The 21,403-nt window shown below is 44.9% G+C and overlaps 5 protein-coding genes across 5 annotated transcripts; all 5 read right to left on the minus strand.

Annotated features, from left to right (window-relative positions):
* Positions 1-606: 606 nt before the first annotated feature.
* Positions 607-3,575, minus strand: LOC9638671 (probable receptor-like serine/threonine-protein kinase At5g57670). The gene is made up of 10 exons (XM_024682040.1): positions 3,355-3,575; positions 3,214-3,299; positions 3,044-3,165; positions 2,888-2,997; positions 2,548-2,838; positions 2,246-2,494; positions 2,187-2,197; positions 1,596-1,742; positions 1,063-1,272; positions 607-846 (listed from the first exon to the last, which is right to left on the minus strand). Exons 1-10 carry the CDS (start codon positions 3,512-3,514, stop codon positions 607-609), a joined length of 1,626 nt encoding a protein of 541 aa, XP_024537808.1. The 5' UTR covers positions 3,515-3,575.
* A 318-nt stretch (positions 3,576-3,893) lies between these two features.
* On the minus strand, positions 3,894-4,980 carry LOC112348864. Its single transcript, XM_024682171.1, has one exon. It carries the CDS (start codon positions 4,571-4,573, stop codon positions 4,121-4,123), a length of 453 nt encoding a protein of 150 aa, XP_024537939.1. The 5' UTR covers positions 4,574-4,980; the 3' UTR covers positions 3,894-4,120.
* Positions 4,981-5,973: 993 nt separating this feature from the next.
* LOC112348817 (pentatricopeptide repeat-containing protein At2g35030, mitochondrial-like) lies at positions 5,974-8,022 on the minus strand. The gene has a single exon (XM_024682041.1). It carries the CDS (start codon positions 8,020-8,022, stop codon positions 5,974-5,976), a length of 2,049 nt encoding a protein of 682 aa, XP_024537809.1.
* A 2,865-nt stretch (positions 8,023-10,887) lies between these two features.
* On the minus strand, positions 10,888-15,243 carry LOC9638962 (probable leucine-rich repeat receptor-like protein kinase At5g49770). Its single transcript, XM_024682219.1, has 20 exons — positions 15,130-15,243; positions 14,890-15,073; positions 14,697-14,820; positions 14,553-14,624; positions 14,423-14,497; positions 14,291-14,362; positions 14,067-14,228; positions 13,944-14,015; positions 13,803-13,874; positions 13,659-13,730; positions 13,537-13,605; positions 13,405-13,479; positions 13,276-13,347; positions 13,090-13,218; positions 12,573-13,027; positions 12,362-12,508; positions 12,175-12,302; positions 11,878-12,097; positions 11,553-11,785; positions 10,888-11,499 (listed from the first exon to the last, which is right to left on the minus strand). The coding sequence occupies exons 2-20, from the start codon at positions 14,987-14,989 to the stop codon at positions 10,945-10,947; spliced, it is 2,904 nt and encodes a 967-aa protein (XP_024537987.1). The 5' UTR covers positions 14,990-15,073; positions 15,130-15,243; the 3' UTR covers positions 10,888-10,944.
* On the minus strand, positions 15,126-16,998 carry LOC9638963 (glutelin type-B 5). The gene is made up of 5 exons (XM_024682042.1): positions 16,719-16,998; positions 16,449-16,639; positions 15,673-16,394; positions 15,439-15,568; positions 15,126-15,287 (listed from the first exon to the last, which is right to left on the minus strand). Exons 1-5 carry the CDS (start codon positions 16,996-16,998, stop codon positions 15,126-15,128), a joined length of 1,485 nt encoding a protein of 494 aa, XP_024537810.1.
* Between the last annotated feature and the right edge of the window lie 4,405 nt (positions 16,999-21,403).

Here is a 21,403-nt window from a genome sequence, read left to right on the forward strand (position 1 = left end):
TAAAAAACCAGTAATAATTGACTACCAAATAGAAGAAGTAAAACCACTTCAAACAATAATGGAGAAAGAAGGATATATACAAATAATAAAACACAATACACATAATAATAAATTAATAGATCATATATGGATAAAAGATATAATATATACAAAAGCAGGAATAGCACCTGCATATTGGACAGATCATAACAAATTATATATCATAATAAAAAATATTTAAAAACAAAAGCAAACCAAGTGTTGCTACAATGCAACGCACAGCAATTTATTTCAATTTAGATTTCCTTTGTAAAACTTTTAGTTGACTGTGTTGACTTGAGTTGACTTGTGCTGAGTTGAGCTCAACTCAACTTTGGACTATCCCCAACACTATCACTTTGCCCAAGAAAGAAGGATCCAAAGATCACACATTTTTACACTTAGAGCAAAGCTAACCTATTTCTATGTGTGGTAGTGTAATTATCACTCCAAAAGAATGGTCATGGGGATCATCCAAAAGAGCCCAACTACTAACTCTCTACTTCCAAAAAGATCAATGCACTCGGGACTATCACGACTTTTGATGTCTCAACTACTTACTCCTGAACCTTCAGTCTTTGAAGAATTCTATCGATTGAACAGTGGACAGATGTTGATGGAGCAACTGCGTAAAGAGGACGCCCCAATCTTGCAGTGGGAAATTCCAGAGCCATGCAAGATCCAGATCGTTTGTGTATCGTTCTTGCAGAAAGTAGGCAAGCAAGTAGTCTCGATTGGGGCCACTTGTTGGCTGTCGAGAGATGTATTCTTCCAGTGCTCCAGAGTTGTGACCCCTTTGTCAAGATCACTTTTCTCAGTATCAGTCACCTAGACAAAGACAAGATTTACAACAAACCCAAATGTATATATATATATATATATATATATATATATATAGTAGACATAGAATCTAGCACATCTGGTCTTCTATCCTCCGCTTAAGCTATGACAATTTAGCAAAGAGATCCATTCCAAAGACTCTGGGTCAAGTCCTCCATGGTCTTGGTCAGCGCGTCAGTCCTGCTTCCCGAGGAATCTGCAAACCCGTGTGCATGACACGCAGGAGCTCCTTGATCGCCTAGTTGCCTCCTCGTAAGCCTCTAGAACCGACTCGGCCCTGCTAACCAGCGCCGTCGCCAGTGCCACTGGCAATTCCCCGTCCTGGCCGGTATCTAATTGCTCTAGAATCGGCAGAAGCCGCTCGCAAAACCCCACAAAGCTCCGGACACACTCAAGCTTAGTCCCAGCACGGTGCTGGTGTCGATCCGATCAAGAACCTAGCCCAGACCGATCAATCCGCCGCTGTGCCGCAATCCCATCTCTGGCTATCAGGGCGTTAGGGCAGTTTTTCCCTACATCGTGAGGAGTCTCCCACGGAGTGTCCGCCACGCAAATTATTAACTGATTATCTTCTGATTTATGGTGCGATCAATTTTCATTTAATATGAAGTCAAGTTTTGATATCTCGAGAGCAAAGGTTCTCTGCAATCCATATTAGCATCCAGCAAATTTACCACCTGAGAAAGTTAAGAAACTTGCATAAGAAATGCCAATGATGGAGATTTCTAAGTTCTTACTCGTTCCATGTTGGGCCTTTCATCTGGCGCACTTCGCACACACAAAAATGCTGTGTACATCATTCTTCTCATCTCATGGGCATTGAGAATTGTCAAATTTGGATCCACCAGCTCATGAGTAGCACCGGTTTTCTCAAGAAAATGTGCCTGTTTAACAAGTTATCATCAATTAGCACCTGTGAAAGATCCATACCCAATGTACCAAGCTTTGCTCTTTTGATGTAAGTGTGAAATCAATGGGAGCTCTTCCAGAAATTAGCTCTAAGAGCACCACTCCAAACGCATGAACATCCGTTTTTTCATTGCCATATCCATGAACCATGTACTCTGGAGCCATATAACTACGAGCATTCACACATTTACAGGAAGCGAGTTTGTAAAGAAAATCTTACCCAAAAGTTCCAACGAGTCCACTGGTTACTTCGTTACTCCATCTTGCAAAGCCAAAATCTGAGATTTGTGCATCAAAGTCATGAGAGAGCAATATGTTGGAACTCTTCACATCTTGATGGATTATATGATGAGGAGCAAGATTATGAAGGTGGTGAAGGCCTCTTCCAGCTCCAAGTGCTACTTTTTGCAGCTTAATACCTTTCTTTTACCTGGAAAACATATTATAAAAATGAAAAAAAGAAAAGGAAATAACTGACCATAAAGATGATCTTGAAGGCTCCCATTTTGCAAAAACTTGTAGACCAGCAGCCTGTGTGTTCCTTCAGAACAGAAGCCAATAAGCGATACCAGGTTCTGGTGACGAATGTAAGATATGAACTTGATTTCTCTTGAGAATTCTCGTTGACCGGAGTTGCTATTTAGCAAATGTTTCACCGCAACAATGGTTCCATGTTGAAGAGTTGCCTTGTAAACATGAGAACAACCCCCACTTCCAACCAAGTTTTCTGGAAAGATAAAAATAATTATGGAAAATATCGAATATAAATAATTTGGTTACCCATTGCAAAGTTTCCAGTGGCTTGGAGCAACTCCTCGTATGAGAATTCTTTGACAGATACATTTTCTGATTTTGGATTTCTTGAGAGAGTTCGGTCTTTAAGCACCGTGGTGGGTGAGCCTGATTCTGAGGACCATGATAAATCAGAACTTATATCAGCTGAGAAACTCAAGACTGTTTCCATAGAACATGAGCTTGATGATGCTCTGCTGCTCCGTCTTGAGTTTTGGCTCTCTTCCTTTTCTAACTTATTCTCCTTTTGAAGTAAGGATTTTAGTGTGTGATCTTTGCCTTTAAAACAAAATCATTAACAAGAGAAGCAAATGATATCTATACTCACAATTAGCACACCCAGATTTGACTTGCATCACTTTTCCCTTGCGAACGACCATGACAGAACAGTAGGAAGGTAAATTTCTTACACAAGTTTTTCCAATTTTGCTCATGGTCCTGAACAAAGAACCACAGATTTTTATAATGTAAACCGAAAACAAACCTGGAAATAAATTGCCTTTGCGAATTCCCAAGAACAACCAATGTTGCTTTGATTTTTCTGGCCTCTTGAACGATTCCATTGCAAATATCTGAGCTCTGGACTACTACTGATGAAACAGTCACCTGTTTTTTACAAATGCATCAATAGAAATTCACATGTAAAACTCAAACCTTTGGAGTTCTCAAATGAATGTCAAGCAAAGCTTGGCAAATGGCCCTGTCGAAAGATAATCCAGCTTGATACCTTTGCAAGTCCTCTGTAGTAGCTTTGAAGAAATAAGAGGCACTTGAAACTTGAGTGAAATTATTTACCTGAGCTTTGAAACACATGCAAGAAAGTGATGTGGTCTTTCCTCTGTGCAAACTTGGATAACAAGAGCTTGAGAATTCCATGAATCTCGCCAGTTTCCTTAACAACCACCAAGATTCTAGCACTCGAATTGAGAAACTGCTTCAACCTTTTAGATCCCATTATTTCGATTATGGAAAGATTCACTACTCTTTCGTCGTCTTCTTCGTTGACACCATCCAAAATGCAGGCCAAGCCAAGACACCTGCCGGCAGAATCGAGGATTTTTCTCTCTTGATCTGAAAATGTAGCTCTACAAATGGAGAGGAAGAGTGAAAGATTGCTAGAACTTGAAGATCTTTTCCATGCTTTCATCATTACAACAGTTCGGAGCACAAATCTTTGTGACTTGAGGCTAAAGCCAAGAAAAAAAACAGATCATCTTAGAAAAAGCAGTGTGAATATACCACAAAGACTTGAGAGCATCATTCAGAGCACTAACACTCAAGAGCCAAGGACTCTCTCCTTGTTGGAATCGCACACACGCTCAAAGCTCTTCATATTTCCTTCAAACTTGAATAGATAACTCTTAGAAAAACTTGACAACAGTGAAGACAATGCAACACTATAGCTCAATATATAGTCTTTCACAAAAGACTCAACAATAAGATGAGAATGTGAAGACGTAAACTAAACGAAACCTTTTGGTCAAGATTTGGTCAATCCTAAAATCATGCTCGGATATTCTTTTAGAATATTTTACGATTTGGAAACTATATCTAACGACGCTCACTCGACCACGTGGACAGCCCAGAAAACATCTAATGTACCCGCGACAAGTGGCACATCGTGCGTGACGCTGTTCCTCCATGGCGGTGTGCCTCCGTTGCCTCGCAGGAGCGATCCATCGCGCGTCCGCAGCGCGATCAATCGATTGGGCACAATCTCCTCGGGCTTCCAGTCGCAGAGATCGTCCGATTTGGTGGGATTGGTCTGGATCACCTTCTTGCCCGTCATTCCCAGCAGAAAAGGGGTGCGCGATCCAGTGAGATAGCAATTGTAGCAGCTCCTCAGGCGAATCCTCTCCCCATCGCCCACCATCACGCGCCTCACCTCCCAGATCGCATTCTCACTATCGCTCTTGCGGCTCTGGGACACCCCGCGCTTGTCATCGTCCGCCCACAGGAACTTGCCGTGGCAATTGCTTAGCTTCACCTTCCTGGCGCCGTCGAAGAACTCCATCGATCGAAGTCTCGATCCCGCCCAGCTCGATCGAGCTCTGTGCGAGCAGGATCGATCGATAGACCCAGAGACCTAAGCCTTTGAAGAAGAAAAGGGCGTGAAGCTTCCTCTTCCCGCGTTGCTATGCTGGCCAGCCACGTCACTAACGCTATTCTGACGTGTCATGACGCGTCACTTTACCGTTATGATGTGCCCGTGTTCCAGGGAAAATCTGTCGCTCATCCTCTAGAACAGTATCCTCCGTGACTAAATCCTGTAACAAGCCGATCGCGGAGCTAAGATCGACCCCAAGAATCTCGCCAAAGCCCTGTGCCTTTGCCGCAAACCATCGCCTGTCGGGCAGCCTCGAGTCGATCTCCTGGAAGCAGCAAGCGCTCAATTCCTGGAGGCCCTCCAGAACTTCTCTCGCCCTCTTGAGCCACTCGCGAAGAGCATCACCGTGGCGACTCGCGGCATTGGCAGCCAAACCCAAGAGCTCCATCGCGAGAGCTCTGCACAGACTCATACTCGTTCGATGATCGAGGTGCTGGGCTCCTGGATGCGATTGGGTTTGATCATCATCGGTGCCTAGTTGCGGAGCCTCTGGGACTGGGCTGTGCTCCAGGATCATCCATATCCTGGACAGTGCAAGCACGCAAATGGCGGTGGAGAGAAAGAGGGGGAGGAAGAAGAGGATGGTCTTGTGTAAGATTATGATGCTGGCTAGCAACGCTATGCCAGTTGCTAAGCGATTCTCACCAAGGAATGCTGAGACCTTATCCAGCGCTGTTTCTTCCTCCTCCTCGTCTTCCACTTGTTTTCCAATTTCCATGATCTTGGTCGGTGGCCGCATACGTTCTAATGTTTCCGAGAAAAGTTTTGAACATGCGGTAAAGATCCTGCCACGTATGCTACAAACGACGGTTCGGATCTGAGCCGCAAATTCACTTTTAAATGGATATGCTGTGAATATCCATGCAAAAGGATGAACGCGAACCTTTTTTTGGAAAAGGATAAACTGCTATATATATGTTACGATTGTGGTTTGATTAAAGGAAAGATGGAAGGCTACTTTACTGTGGAAGAACTAATGGCGAGACGAAGGAAGGGAATTGAGAAGTGGAAAGTTTTGTTGACGCCCGAGCAAATCCTGGAGAAGAGACGCCTGTGGGAGCAGCAAAATCACGAAGACTACATGGAAGAAATTGGCGACCAAGTCAAGGATACACAAGGCCAAGAGTTTAATCTTATAAGAGCTTCACAGTCTCATCATGTCTTTGTGACTGTTGTCAAGTTTCTAGCGAAACTTTTTTCCATGCTTGTAAAATACGAAGGAAACTAGCTCTAAGTTGATGATCCAGTTGATGGATCCGATCTCACCGCAGAAGTTCTCGCAAGTTCTTCATCGACTATGAGCTGCCTCATTGCGTAGATAAGAGATCGAATTCATCTTCTAGAACTTCCTTGGTATCTGGATCGTAGCATGCGTCCTTTAGAAGCGAGTTAAGTCGGATTATCTTCTCGACTCGAGGATGATGCGAACGATCACCACTCACAAACCTGTGCACGGATCCATCCTCCAGCCTCAGAAAGCTCTCTCCAGCTTGCTTCTTCACGCCTCGCTCGTTCATCAATCCTCTCACTCTCTCGGCCTCGTCGTGCATCCCAAGCTTTCCAAAAATGTTGGAGAGAAGAACGTAAGTTCCTCCATTGTTTGGCTCGAGCTCCAGGACTTTCTCGGCCGCGTACGCTGCTCGTTTCACGTCGAGATGGATCTTGCAAGCTCCCAGAAAGCTCCCCCAGGCCGCAAAGTCTGGACGATAAGGCATGGTTTCGACGAGCTCTAGCGCAGCTCCGAGCTTTCCAGACCGTCCCAGAAGATCGATCATCAGCCAGTAGTGATCTTTGAGAGGCTGGATCCCGTGGTCACTGCTCATCGACGTGAAGAGCTCCCAGCCTTGCTCTAGCAATCCACCATGGCTGCAACCATAGAGAACGCAAATAAAAGATATCTCATCGACTTCCAGGCCTTCGAGCTCCATAGTTTGAAAGATCGCTAAGGCGGCTCTTGCATGTCCGGCGTGAGCGTGAGCGGCCACCAGCGAGCTCCACGCTACGTGATTCTTCTCGGGGATTTTTTCAAACACCTGCTCGGTGCCTTGGACGTGACCAACTTGAGCGTAAGCTCCCAGGATTGTATTGTAAGCCATGGAATCCACGCTGGGCATTTTCTCAAAGACAAACTTTGCTTCTTCCAAACGACCATTTTGGATGTAGCCCCGGACGAGAGAAGTCCACGAAACGTTACACCGGTTTGGCATCGCAGCAAACAGTTCTCTTGCGAGGACTAAGTTTCCAGCTTGAGTGTAGGCCGTGACCATCGCATTCCATGAGACTGTGTTCTTCTCTAGACAACGATCAAACATCTCTCTTGCGTTTTCTAGGCTACCATTTTGAGCGTAGGCAATCAGCATTGTGTTCCACGACATGGTGCTGTGCTTGCTCATTCGATCGAGCATCGCTTTCGCTTCTAGAATCCTCGCGTTCTTCCCGTAAGCCAGCATTAGAGACGTCCACGACATGACACTTCGCTGTGGCATCACGTCAAACACCAGTTTTGCTTGCTCCAAATCGCCATTCTCGGCAAGAGCGTGCAAGAAGCTCGCCCACGATATCAAATCCCACTTTGCCATTCTCACAAACATCTCCTTTGACCTTTTTGCATCACCTTTTTCTCCATACGCGGCCGCTAAAGCGTTCCAAGACACTTCGTTTCTTTCAGGCATTCTTTCAAAAGTTAACTTTGCAAGCTCTAAATGCCCAGACTGGGCATAAGTTTGGAGCATAGTAGTCCAAGAGACAACATTAGGCTCCGGCATTTTATCAAACACTTTCTTTGACTTTTCAACATCTCCAGAAAACGCGTAGGCTTGCATTAACGTTGACCACGTTATAACGTTTCCTTGCGGCATCTTATCAAACGTAGTCTTGGCCTCCTCCAAATGCCCGCTTTGGGCATATGCGTAAAGCATTGAGCTCCACGATACAACTTTTCTTCCTTTCATTCCATCAAAGGTTAGCTTTGCGTTTTGGAGCTGAAAATTCTGTGAGTAAGCCTTTATCATTGTTGTGCACGAGACTTCGTTGGGATCAGCCATGGATTCGAAGAAACTCTTGGCTTGATCCAAGCACCCGTTTCGTGCTAACGACGCGAGCATGATGTTGTGAGAGATGAGATTTGGGCTGCGAATGCTGTGGAAGAGCTGCTGCGCATCTTCGAGGCTGCCACATTTGCCATACATGTCGAGCAAGAGATTGGCGAGGTAGAGGCTGTGCCTATGATCGCTGTGGAGAATCCGCGAGTGGATGCGCCGGCCCTCTGCTAGATCCCTCGATTTCGTGCAGGATTTGACGAGATCCGCGTAGAAGAACACCGATCGCCTCGCGAGATCGCCGAAGGAGACACACATGAAACATTTGGCGCCAAGAAGATTTTCATAACATTATTTCGTAAATAGCATATTAGCGCTTTAGCACTTCTAGCGGAGTTTTCGCCCAGTTCACAGTCCCAGTGGTTTCTTCAACTCCATACTCTCGCCCCGGGATGAGAGCCCACTCAAAACGATGGATCAAATTTGCTAGTACGAGCTGGACGTTCCTAAGACCAAGGATCATCCCGGGGCAAGTTCTTCGCCCGGATCCAAAGGGAATGAGCTCAAAGTTTTGTCCTTTGACGTCAATCCTGGAGTCTCCAAGGAATCTCTCGGGACAAAACTTTGTTGGATTCTCCCACACATTTGGATCTCTTCCAATGGCATATAAGTTGACAATGGTTGTGGTTCCTTTAGGAATGTCAAAGCCTGCGATTTTGCATTCTACAGTTGACTTGTGGGGAACCAAGAGTGGTGCTGGTGGATGGAGCCTCATTGTTTCTTTGATCACAGCGTTCAAATAAGTTAGCTTCGGAAGATCACCCTCGTTGACTGTAGAGTTGGTCAAGTCAACGAATTTGACTAGCTCTTCTCGAGCTTTAACCATGGTGTGTGGATTGAGAAGAAGTTCCATGAGTGCCCATTCAATGCTCGAGGCACTTGTATCGGTTCCTCCAGCAAGTAATTCCTGAGATAACAAGAAAGGAGGATAATATTAACTTAATAAGCTCGAGAAACTTTAATCATACCATTGTGAGTGCTTTGACCGTGTTCTCAGCTTTAAATGACTGCTTGTTTGATGAATCTGTGAAGCTTTCCAGCATAACATCCATAAAATCTTTGGTCTTTCTCGAGTTTTTGCTTCTCTTGTGCTCTTGGACAATTTGCTGCATAAACTTGTCCGACTTTGCTTGGAGAATTTTCACTTTTGGAATGTTCCAGTCGATCCACCTCAAATAAGACGGGACAAACTCACTAATATGAAACTTGAGAGCCATCTCTACAGTCTCGATTGAGACTTTCTTGAACTCTCTGGCTTGATCAGCATCCAGCAAAGCTCCGTTCTCGCAGAAGAATCTCTTGCTCATCACAGTCTCAGTCATAACGTTAAAACCATACGTGATCAAGAGATTTCTTATATTGATCACGCCATTCGTATTCTCAATAGTTGATATCATTCGAGAAATCTCCTCCTTTCTCACCCATTCAAACGAGTCAATTCGATTTATGGTGAAGAGCTCCGTGGCACACAACTTTCGCAAGTTCTTCCAGTGCTCACCACCAGGAGTGAATCCCATTCCGCAGTAACCATATGAGAAATACTCTCCAACGAGAAAGTAAGGCCTGGAAGAAAACTTTGCATCGTGTGTCTTGAGAATCTCTCTCGCCATATCGGGGCTGCTCACCACTATAGTTGGAACCATTCCCAGCTTGAGATAGAGAATTGGGCCATATTTATTCGAGAGAACCTGGAGAGATTGGTGAGCCATTCTTGCTAAGAGATGGAGATGGCCGATCAAAGGTAGGCTCAGTGGGGATGGAGGCAATCGCTGGCGAGTAAAACTCAATCTCTTCGTCAGGACAAAAAGCACCAAGAACACGAGAACTCCAGCAAAGATGGTCGCCATATTGTGGTAATATACTCGAGAAATGACTGCTTCTACAAGCTCCCCTGAAGGTGGCCTCTTATAGTTTCCACGTTCAAACTTAGCGGCATGCAAATTAAACTCGAATACATCAATAACGTTCTTACGAGCTTCGTGAGCAGTTTCCTTTCGGGAGAACGTCACACTTAACAGTGGTCAACAAAACGTTCTGAGGAGTTTCTTCTGCCGCGGTCTGATTTTGTCAATTTCGGACGCATGGCATACTGCGATCGTGCCACGTCTCTTACATGCAGTTATTTCTGCGGACTTCTTACAAGGTCGAGAATTCTTTGAATGAAAGTTCTTTCTTCTCTTTGAATGGTTTATAGAGTGACCATTCAAAGTGTGTCAAGGATTTGAAGCCCAGGGAGCTCAAAAGTGTGTTCGGGATGGGTGACCATGAAGACGCCAGCATTGCCGCTGGAAGAATCAGTATGAAGCCGAGTTTTTTTTATGCCGGCATACGTCGATAGTGATGAACCCAATGGACAAGGCGAACGTTGTGACGCTGTGTAGGGATATACGCAAACGTTACACGTACAAGGACTAAGTTTCCAGCTTAAGTGTAGGTCGTGATCATCGTGATCCTGTGCCTTGGCCGACGCGAGATGCTCTAGGCTCGTTTCATGGGCTACAGTGTGAATCCTGGGTCTACGCAAGCCTTCTCCGGGAGGACTGCGACTGCACAGACCATAAATCGGATTTTTTCTTCATAGATTTCTAGAAGATTCTACGCGTGGATTTTAGAGGGCAATCAAGGTGGTCAATCCTTACTTCCAAATTTGTTTGGGAGCGAGCCCAGCTGCAGGCGAACACACGCAAAAGTTGTGCAAACCAGAAGGGGTGACATCTGCTTCACTCTGGGAGCTTGATGACTGATTGAGAATGTAGAGATCAAAACTAGCTTTACAACAGCATACTTTACATGGATAAGAATCATGAGCAAAGTTTTGTCTTCGCATTTGCTTGCGTTAATACAGGTTTTGCAACAAACAGCTTGAGGATTCCAGGAAGAAAGAAAGAAAGAATCAGAATCAAGAGTAGCGATCCCAAGTAGATGGATCCCAGATGGTGCCGTCCTCAGCATTTTCTTCGTTGTCGTCGCGATCATCTTGCGGTGGTGGTGGCAGTGGACACTAGCAAAATAAAATTAAAAATTAAAAAAACTAATTTAAAAAACATTTTCACCATGCAAACTAATAATATCTAAATTAAAAAATTAAAATAGAATTAAGAGATAATATTCTGGGAGCTTACGTTCAAAATGACTCGGACGGCTCATATAGCAATCTTTCAAACTGTAGAGCCCTTCTTTTCAATCGTCTACTGTACATCGGTGGTCCAATCCGGCTTGCCTCTCCCCTGCTGCAGTAAAACCGAAAGCTTGGAAAGTTGGTTCTTCCGCGTCATCACTGGACCAAGCGTAAAACTCTGGATTCAAAGCTCCAACGTCAAAGCTGCTCTCTCCGGTGGCCTCCTTCTCGTTACTGTCACCGTTTTGTTGGTGATTTTGTTGGTGATCACTGGAGCCATGCACCTCTTGCAACTTGATTATCTCCTCAAGCTTCTTCACCACCTCGTTCATCTTCGGTCTGTCCTGGCCGGAGTCCTCCACGCACTGCAGTGCCAGCCGGAAGTACTTCTTCACCTGTTCTACAGTCGTCTCGTCCAGGAGTCGCTTGTCCACAAACGAGAGCAGCGAAGCGACACCACCCCAGGCAACCGATTCCTTGATCTCTTTGACGATGAAACTGCCATTGTCAATCGGCTGCTTCCCGGTGATGATCTCTATGAGCACCACTCCAAAGCTGTAAACATCGCTCTTGGCTGATAGCTGGTGATAAGCATAGTACTCCGGATCCAGGTACCCCTGCCATTTCTTTTTCAGGCTCTTGTCAAGCTCGAGAGGGAAAGAAGACGTACCAGAGTTCCCTTCACTTGGACACTGCTATATGTCTTTTCGTCGCTGCAAGTTGGCGCCAGCTTTGAGAGCCCCAAGTCCGCAACTTTAGCCACCAAGTTCTCGTCCAGTAAAATGTTGGAGGATTTGACGTCTCTGTGGATAATGGGGGGATCCGCCAGCTCGTGAAGGTATTCCAGCCCTTTTGCAGAGCCGAGTGCGATGGAGAGACGTGTCTTCCAATTGAGAGCTTGCTCTGCAGTATTAGAGGCTGTCTTGTCACTTTATACCACTTGTTTGCAACCAAGAAAATCAAAGCGAGGAAAAAGGAAGATAAACAACACTTACCATAGAGATGGTCTCTTAAAGTCCGGTTGGGCATGAACTCGTACACGAGCATCTGTTGTCCATCGTCTGTACAAAAGCCGATGAGGTTCACCAGATTCTTGTGATGCAAGCGTGAAAACAGCTCGATCTCGGTTCGGAATTCTTCAAGGCCTTGGAAGGATTCTTTCTCGGCTCGCTTGATTGCCACTAATTCTCCTGTGTGCAGCTGTCCTTTATATACCTGTGGCAATTTTTCTCCCATTTTAATGTCATGCAAACCACTACCACGCATTTTGTAAGAAAAAGAAGGCCCCGTACCTTGCCATAGCCACCGACACCAATCAAGTGGTTACTTGAGAAGTTATCACTTGCCTTCCTAAGGTCGTCCAGAGTAAACCATTTGCATCCTTTGAACTTGGGAGCAATCTCCCCAATGCTGCTGAAACCTGCTTTTACAAGAATGATAAAAAGAAAACTGAGAAACTCAACTTTCTTCATCACTCACCATAATCGTGGCTTGGGCCCCTAGTCCGTTTTCTCCTTACAACGAGAAGAACGATACAGAGACCCGCTATCGCAGCTGAAACTCCGACGCAGACGCACAACGTGACAATAAACATAAACTTAGTTTGTTTGGCTGCCACCGGAGGTGCTGAAAATTTTACGAGAAAAAGCATTAGCATTCGAAACAAGAAACACGTTAAAGAAAAACATACTTGTTTGTGGCTGGTTTGCGTTTGTGAGCAACATAGGCCCAAACTCAGGCACGCTGACCCTCTGTATGCTCAGCAAGAGAATAATCTTCGACACCAAGCTTTGGTCCAAGTAGACATTCTTGCCGGGCGGAAAGAAAAGGATGTTCATGACAAGGCGATGATTGGACGTGAAGTCTGCACTTCCAATCCATATCTGGCCCCGGGAAATGTTGAGCGCCACGGAAAGCTGCCCCGTAACGTTGTCAATCCTGTCCACCGTTATTGCTGAGAAGGGTGGAGTAATGAACTGTATCGTGCATATTAGTGGATACGCGCAGGAGCACGTAGCTGGTTGCAAAGTTTTCTGATCGTCGCACATTATATGGCATCGATCGACTGAAGGGTTCCATATTCTCCCATTGCTCGAACAAAACTTGTCAGGATTGTTATTGCTGCAAACAGGATTTCCTGAAAGCCTATATAGGCACAAGAAACGTATCTCAGCCGAATGCAGTTCTAAAGAAAAATCCACACGTACCTGACCGTCAAAGGACTTGGCACAGATGTTACGCTAGAAATCTCATTATCTTCCAGCGAAACCAGTTCCAGTGACCGGCTTGCAGTGCTAAAGTCGATGGAGCCATTCAAACGGTTCTCATCCAAAAAACTGCAAGTTAATCATGTCAAGGGAACAAGAGAGAATGCCTGGCTTTAAAATTCTTACGCTGCCTCAAGGTTTGGAAGACTGAATAGCTCCGCCGGAATCTGTCCGACAAGGTTTCCCTTGAAAAATTCCCTACATCACGATAAAAAAGGCGCTGATTTAGCAAATTCTTCGCAACTCCAGACATACAGTGTTTTAAGGTTTGCCATGTTGAGCAACCACAGTGGTATTTGTGACGGGCTAAAGTTCACATAGCCTGATCGACTGTAAAACCGGCTTTTCAGAAGAAAGAACACAACAGAAAAGCTTTTAGAAAATTACATGAGCTGTAGGTTTTGAACAGCAGACAAGTCTGGCAAGCTCCCATTGAGCGGATTATTAGTCAAATGTCTGCAAATATACACCACTTAGCATAAGACAATCAAAAATCAAAAGGATCATACAGCTCAAGGAGTAAAGCCATGCGGCTGATGGTTTCAGGTACAGGACCCTCAAGTTTATTGTTATCGAGTCTCCTGTTGATAAAAGTTAGAATATGCAGCTCATGAACTCTATAGAGAAAGAAAAATAAAAGAGAGAACTCTCACAAGATTCTCAGCTGTGGCAAATTGCCGATTTCTGGAGGTATGGCTCCTGAAAAGTTATTGTTGTCCAGCAGCCTGTCAGGAAGACGAAAAGAATAAAATATCATAGCAGCTGGTGACTCGCAAAATCCAACAAAGACGTACAAGTGAAATAGTTTTGGCATTGTAGACAGCGCAGCCGGGATGGCACCAGAAAGATTGTTGTTGTTGAGATGCCTGGAAAAATACAATTCAGCTATATAGAACAAAGTCGTAGCAAAGACGTACATGTGTCTTAACACTGTCAGGTTGTCAAAGCCCGTGTCACCAAACGAGCTAACCGGGAGCTCTCCGTCAAGAGCATTGTTTGATAGATCGCACCAATCGAGAGACTGGAGCAGGCCAATAGTTGGGGGAATCCTTCCGCTCAGAAAGTTTCCGTTCAAAGCTCTAGAAACATAAATCCACAAATCTTTTTAGAGACCAAAAGGAAGAATGAGATCTTGACTTACAGGAACGAGAGGGCCGAAAGACTGCCAATTTCTCTAGGAATACTCCCGTTGAAGCCACAGTTTTGCAGACTCCTACCAAAGTTTACATGTACTTGATTTTCTCTTTTCGAAAACATCGAGCAGATCACTTACAGTCTGACGAGATTGACGAGAAATCCAACAGAAGAGGGGATTGGACCCCTCAAGTTTTGATTCAGCGACAAGTCCCTGCATAGAAGAGAAAAATATGATGCCATCAAGTTCCGGTCTACACGAAACTTACAAGGACTGGAGGCCTGTTAGATTCCCTATAGATGATGGCAAGCTACCGCTCAATCTCATGTTGATCAGTGCTCTACAAAAGAAAAAGAAAAAGGAGAGAAAAACTTAGCGTACATCTAGAAAAAAGAGAAAGGTGTACCCATACATTCCAGTAATTCTTGTCTTCCTATCATCGCAAGCAACTCCTTGCCACTCGGAATCACAGGGATCTCCATTATACCAGTTCAACACTATGTTCATGCTTCGTCTTAAGTCTTGCATAGCGACCACTGGAACCAAAACAAAGTTTTGAGAAAGGGACGATGAAAGAAGAAAAGGAAAGGAGGAAGAAAACTTACAATCTGACTCTAACGTATCCCCGCGAGCAAAAAAGCCCCCATCTCTCAGTAAGAAAATCGCGAAAATCGAAAGCTTCGATCCCCACCATCGCTGGCTCATTTCAAACTAGAGTAACACCATTTGAAGCAATTCCTCTTCTTCCTCCTCCTCCTCCTCCTCCTCTGCTTCTTCTCCTTGTCGCGCCTAGGAGATGGGAACAAAGGCTGAGACTAGCCCAAAACAAAAAAAGTTTTGCTCACCAGATCACAAGCAGCGCATTCCCAACGCGGTCGCTTCTTGATCCTGTTGCTCCGGCGATCCAGCAGTGGTCATCCATCTCCCTCGAACTGTCCGCAAGCCGCTTGTCGCCTAGCACCGCCATTCCAGCGGATATGCCCGCCCTGGGCATCATAGAACCCTAAAATGCCCCCTTCAAAAGTATACTCGAATATCCTCATTAAGTTAATGATTGTTTTATTGATAGGTTCTTATTGCGATGGAAGCTCGAGGCTTGCAGCTATGATCTTTCTTTTTCATGGTTGACCGCTGGTTTTGGGAGGCACAATGACCATGCTTGTGCTTCCAGATTGCTGGAGAGTTTTGGTGATGGAAAGATCGATGTTAAACGCTGCGGACACTACGTCTTGTGGCATGGCGCTGTAGATGGAATTGTTCCCGGCCAAGAACGACACAATTGGCCTGCGTTGAAACAAGTAATCAAACAAAGGCAAAGAATGCCAAGGATTGTTAGAATGATCCCAGACATTACACAAACAAATAAGAGAGTTTGGACGACGACTTACGTGTGGGTGGTGAGAATGGAGACGAAGTCCATTCCATTAGGACCAGCGATGGCGGTCGAGGGGAACGTTTTGGGGATGACAGCCACGGAACCCTCCTGGAGATCCAAGTCGAGAGCCCGATCACCAAAGCTATTCACGACTTGGAGCTTGCCATTTCCTGCGTGCACGTAGATAAATTGGTGGCCATTGAGGAACCAGTTTGGAGCCACCATTGCACCCTGAAAATTCAAATAAAAATCATAACAAGGAAATAAAGGTGGTACCTTGCTCAATCGCACGCATTCAGCACCCAACCCAACGTATTTAAGGATTGGCATCTTGAGGCTGTTGAGCTCACGAACTTCGCCACCTCGATTGACCTGGTAATCAGGAGTGGCATCTGCATAGTGGTAGACAAAACCCGCATTCTTCTTGCTCTGACCTTGATCTTGCCCAGTGCCTGGGTTTTGGCTTTGACGGTTCTGATCCTGGTTCTGGGCCGATGAACTCTGGTTCTGGTTTTGGCTTTGGCTGCCTGAGTTATCCCTTGAAAGATGATTAGACATGAATTTGGAAGATTTGGGTGGCATCACCAATCCACTCTCTTGCTGACTCTCAAGTATCTTTTTCACAACCCCTTCTGAAGTCTCCCAAGCCTGAGAAAGGATCTTGCTGCTGAATCCCCGGACAACGCTTCCCGATCCACCCTTCTCCTTGCCTTTGTTTCCAGCCAAGAAGAACACCTAAAACAAAAGTGTCAACTTTTTGCAAGGATTTCAACAAGTATATATTGTCACCTTTTCTGAGATGCGCTCAAGGTTGAGCTTCATATCTCCCACACAGATCACAATCGCGTCGCTGGCTCCATTATTTCGCCACCATGTTGCAACACCCGGAGGAAGAGCCACAACATCTCCTTTGTCGAGCTTGTAAACGTTCTCCTTGTTGTTCATATCCATTGGGTTGATCACTCCAGCATCCACATTTCCTGGTTTTCATTACAAACACCAATGCATAAAAACATATATGCACGAAAATCTAAAATCCTTGGAAAATGGGGATCAAACCTTGGATTACGACTTTAATTGCCGGGATATCCACGTATGCCGGCATCAAAAGCGCTCCCGGCTTGATTGTGATTCTTCCAGCGGCAATGCTGGCGTCTTTCATGGCAGGAAATGATTCCCCTGTCCACATCTCGATCATTCCCCCATTTCCTCGGAACACAGTCTTGGGCTCCTTGGGCTTCAAATCCTTGAAACACTTGACATCCTCGAATGGATCGCTACTTGCAACAGCAGCAGCAATCGTCAAAACCAGGAAAACCACTATAAATCTCGCTGCCATCTTGATGAATCCAACGAGAAGAAAGAACTTCTATTAGAAGAATTCAAGAACAACAAGTCAGCCTGGTATGTTTCAAATAAATGTATTTATACCGGAGATAGGATGCATGGGTTAATCATGTAAGAGACTTGGCACAACCACAGTATGCCACGCGGCAGAAATGGACAAAATCCTAGACTCCAGGTGAAAAACACCGCTTCCAGTTAGGTAGTCACAAGATGTGTAAGAGCAGCGAAGAGCGGTCACATTTTGCCGCGGCCCACAATCTACGACGTTTCTTGTCACCACCTTTAAGTTCGATTAACTTTCTCCATAAAGGAAATCCGCTCGAAGCTCAAACGATATGGGCGTGAAAGCCAGCAAATCGTAAGATTATTCGTTCGCAAGTCCAGTTTAAATTGTGTTGCCGCGAATTTTGTACGTGGAAGTTATAAGAGGACATAGAAACATTTTTTAAGTTCTGACGAAGAGGACTCGCCAGTAGTTGCCTCCATCCCCAATGAGATCGATCACTAATCTTCTCGAGAAAATATGGCCTCGTTCTCCATCTTAAGCTGGGAATGGTTCCAATTGTAGTGGGGCAATAATTCCAGCCGAAACGATAGCCCCTCACCATTCAAAGTTCTTCCAGGCCTTACGTTCTCGTTGGAGTATTTCTCTTATAGAACTTTACTGCGGAATGGGGATTCACTCCCGGGTGAGCACTGGGAGAACATGCGAAATTTGTGTGTCACGAAGCTCTTCATCATGAATCGAATTGACTGATCGTTTGCAAGAAAGGAGGAGATTTCTCTAATACCAAAATATTGGGAACACCTGAGAAATCTCTTGATCATGTATGGTTTTAACGTAGACTGTGAGTTCTTCAGCGAGAACGGAGCTTTACTGGATGCTGATCAAGGGAGAGAGTTTAAGCAAGTTTCAAAGTAGACTATAAAGAGGCTCTCAAGTTCCATACTAGTGAGTTATTAAAACGATTTTATGAATATACGTTTCTTAAGATTCATAGCAATTTTAAATTGCTTTACTTGCTGATACAAGTCCCTAATGCAGGAATGACAGCTGATACAAGTGCCTCAAGAGGGTCAAATGGGTTCTACCGGAACTTCTTCTCAATCCACATGCCATGGAATGTTGAGAAGAGTTAGTCAAATTAGCTGGCCCAACTCAGTCAACAAGAAAAATGTAATTTGCATGCTGTCATAAAGAGATAATAAGGCTCCATCCACCAACATGCTCTTAGTTCCCCACAATTCAATGTTGCAAAATTGCCATTCCTAAAGGAACCGAATCCAAAAGTTTGGGATAACCAAGATGTCCAGGATTAAAGGCCAAAACTTTGATCTGGTTCCCTTTGGATTCGGGCGAAGAACTTGCCCCAGAATGATTCTTGGGCGTAGGAACGTCCAACTTGTTCTTCAAAGAAACTTTTGGCTTGATCCGAGTGCTCGTTTCCTGTCACTGACGAGAGCATGATGTCGCGAGAGATGAGATAATGCCGTGGAAGAGCTGCTGCGAATCTTCGGGGCTGCCAACTTGCCATTAAGAGATTAGGGAGATAGAGGCTGTGCCTGTGCGAGTGGATGCGCCCCTCTGCAGGATTTGATGAGATCCGCGTAGAAGAACACCGATCGCCTCCCAAGATCGCATGTGAAACATTTGGCGCCAAGAAAATTTTCAACCATATTCGTGCCTTCAGCCGCATCTCCATATTAGAAGTTTCGTGATAAACGTTTACTCACAATGTTCAGCTCCTAGAAGCAAAGAGATTGACGAGAGGACAGTCAAGGAAATGTTATAACGTGGTAATGCGAGCTTCCGCGTTTCTTGAAAATTCGAAGATACTTGGACTATTATGCTCTAAACTTCAGTTGAGCATTTAGAGACTGCAACGCTAACGTTTGAAAGAATGCCTAAGAGGAGCGAAGTCTCTTAGTACGATTGAAAGAAAGGAGATGCCAAAACATCAAAAGAGAGTTTTGTGATGGGGAATTAATATCGTAGCTTCTTGCATCCTCTTACCGGGAATGGTGATTTGGAGCAAAGAAACTGGTTCTTGATGTGATGCCTGTAATGTTGTAATGCTGGCTTACATGAAGAACACGGGGATTTTAGAAGCAAAAGCGATGCTCGATCATGCCGTGGAACACAATGCTGATTGCCTACGCTCAAAATGGTAGCAAGAGTTTTAGTTGTGAAACCTAAGTGGAAAGGATACAAGCCTTGCACCTTTCACCAAAAGCAGATCACCAGATACCTGTCACCTATTGTATATGCAACCGACCCCATCAACTGACTTATGAACAAGGTGATCTCCGTCTCACCTCCCGCTTGCCAATGCGGGCATAATTTCTGTTGGCATTGTTGGCACCTCTGCCCATATTCCTCATCCTCTACGTTTTCGTGTTCTCAGCACATTCCGCATTCGGGAGCCTCAACATGTTTGCGGAAGATCCCAATTTCAAGCTTGATGCCACCACGAAGCAGGTCGTAGTTGCTCGATTCTCCTCTCTCATAGATAAGGAAATCCCTTTGGGGCTAGACTATTCTATGAGCCTGTCTTTCTTTAACACTGTTCAGCTTGCAAACAGCAATTCGATTGTCCTGAGCATGCTTGTGCGGGATCCTTCCATTTGTCAAGCTGCTTCCAAAGTCGTGAATTCGAGCATGCTGCGGGATGAACGTTGGTCTCAGAGCTGGAGCTGCTTATGAACAGGACCTATGGAGCTGCATATACCATCTCGGGACAGCTTCAAGTCGGTTACCATATCAAGGGTATCAGTGCTAGAGGAAATGATGGTTGCACTTGGCTCCGGCAAATTCCAGGATTGATTATAACTGCGATGGCTACACATAACACGATACTCTGGAAAGCCGCACCATCCTCAACACGTTACACGCCAGATGCAAGCTCACCTCACGGGATCAGGCTTACGAGCTGGAGATGCAACAGGACTGCAAAGTGTTGTTGCGGGATTTGACTTTCAACAGGAGCATTTGGCCACCAGTTTTACTCACTGCTTATACGGGCCCTGGCTGCTCTTTAGTTCTTGGACCCGATGGTCATGTGGTATTGCATGGTCCCACGGGAAATCGGTTGTGGAGTAACCCAGGTACATCTAGTCCCAATATCTCTACTATATTGAGAGTGCAGAACGATGGGAATCTAGTAGCATACAGGCTTCATCAATCAGAAGGCTTACGTGCGATATGGAGCACTGGAATACCGAGTGAGCCATTTTGATGCTATAATTTTTCTCGCTGACAGCGTAAGCTCCAGGTGCACCAGGTCCACGTGGGTTGAGTTCACCAGGTGCATCTCCAGAATCACCACGCAAAAAATCACGGACCCAGATAATACTGATCCTGTCGTTGGTGCCTTTTACTGCATCATTATCATGCGTTCTGATCGTCGTATATTGGATACACAATAGGAGCAAGGCAGGCGCAGGTACTTTACCGTTCATGAATGTTGTTTCATCTCTGAAACTCTTCGTATATGTTCATCAGCAACGCGTATAGAACTTGCGGAGACCAAGGCATACTCTTACCAAGAACTCAGTGAGGCGACAATGGGATTTAACGCCCAGAATGAAATTGGAGAAGGGGGATTTGCAGTTGTCTATAAGGTAAATCTAAAAGTTAACATCCTTCATTGTTTCGTTTACATCCCAGTAAACAGGGAATGTTGGAGGGACAGACCGTTGCAATTAAGTACCTGAAGTTCCATTCTGAAGAAATTCAGTGCCATTTTGTTAGAGAGGTCAAAACAATTTCTGCCCTCCATCACACAAATCTCGTTAAGCTGCAAAACGACTATCAACTATTAGTGTACGAGTACATGACAAGAAAAAGCCTCCGACATGCTTTGGATGGTAAGCCTTAAATTTCTCGTTTTAGATTCAGTCTCTACAATATTTGCAGAAGCAGAAATGTAACTGTTCGGAAGACAAGATTTGAAATATGTCTTGGAGTTGCAGAAGGATTGGCGTATTTGTGCTCAGGGAAAAACATTGTTCACAGGGATATAAAACCTGGCAACATGCTACTTGACGAAAGGTTTCAACCGAAAATTACAGATTATGGCCTGGTGGAGCTCATACCGGATGGCAAAACTCATTACACCATAACACCAGCAGGAACCCGTGAGTGCATTTTACACCTTATGAATCTTCTCTCTGACTATTTGTAAGTTTTTCAGTGGCTACATCCCTCTGGAATATGCACAAGGATAGCTAACTTTCAAAGCTGATGAATACGCATTTGGGCAATTTATACTGGAGGATGAAACACTAGAAAATTATAGAAAGAAGTCACTCATTATATATTGATATGGAAATGTCTCTTAAAGATCACGGTGAAACAGAGATCACCTTGTTTATAAGTCACTTTAAAGTAGGTTCTT

The sequence above is a fragment of the Selaginella moellendorffii genome, unplaced genomic scaffold (assembly GCF_000143415.4).
Source record: "Selaginella moellendorffii unplaced genomic scaffold, v1.0 SELMOscaffold_33, whole genome shotgun sequence".
NCBI classification, from domain to species: Eukaryota; Viridiplantae; Streptophyta; class Lycopodiopsida; order Selaginellales; family Selaginellaceae; genus Selaginella; species Selaginella moellendorffii.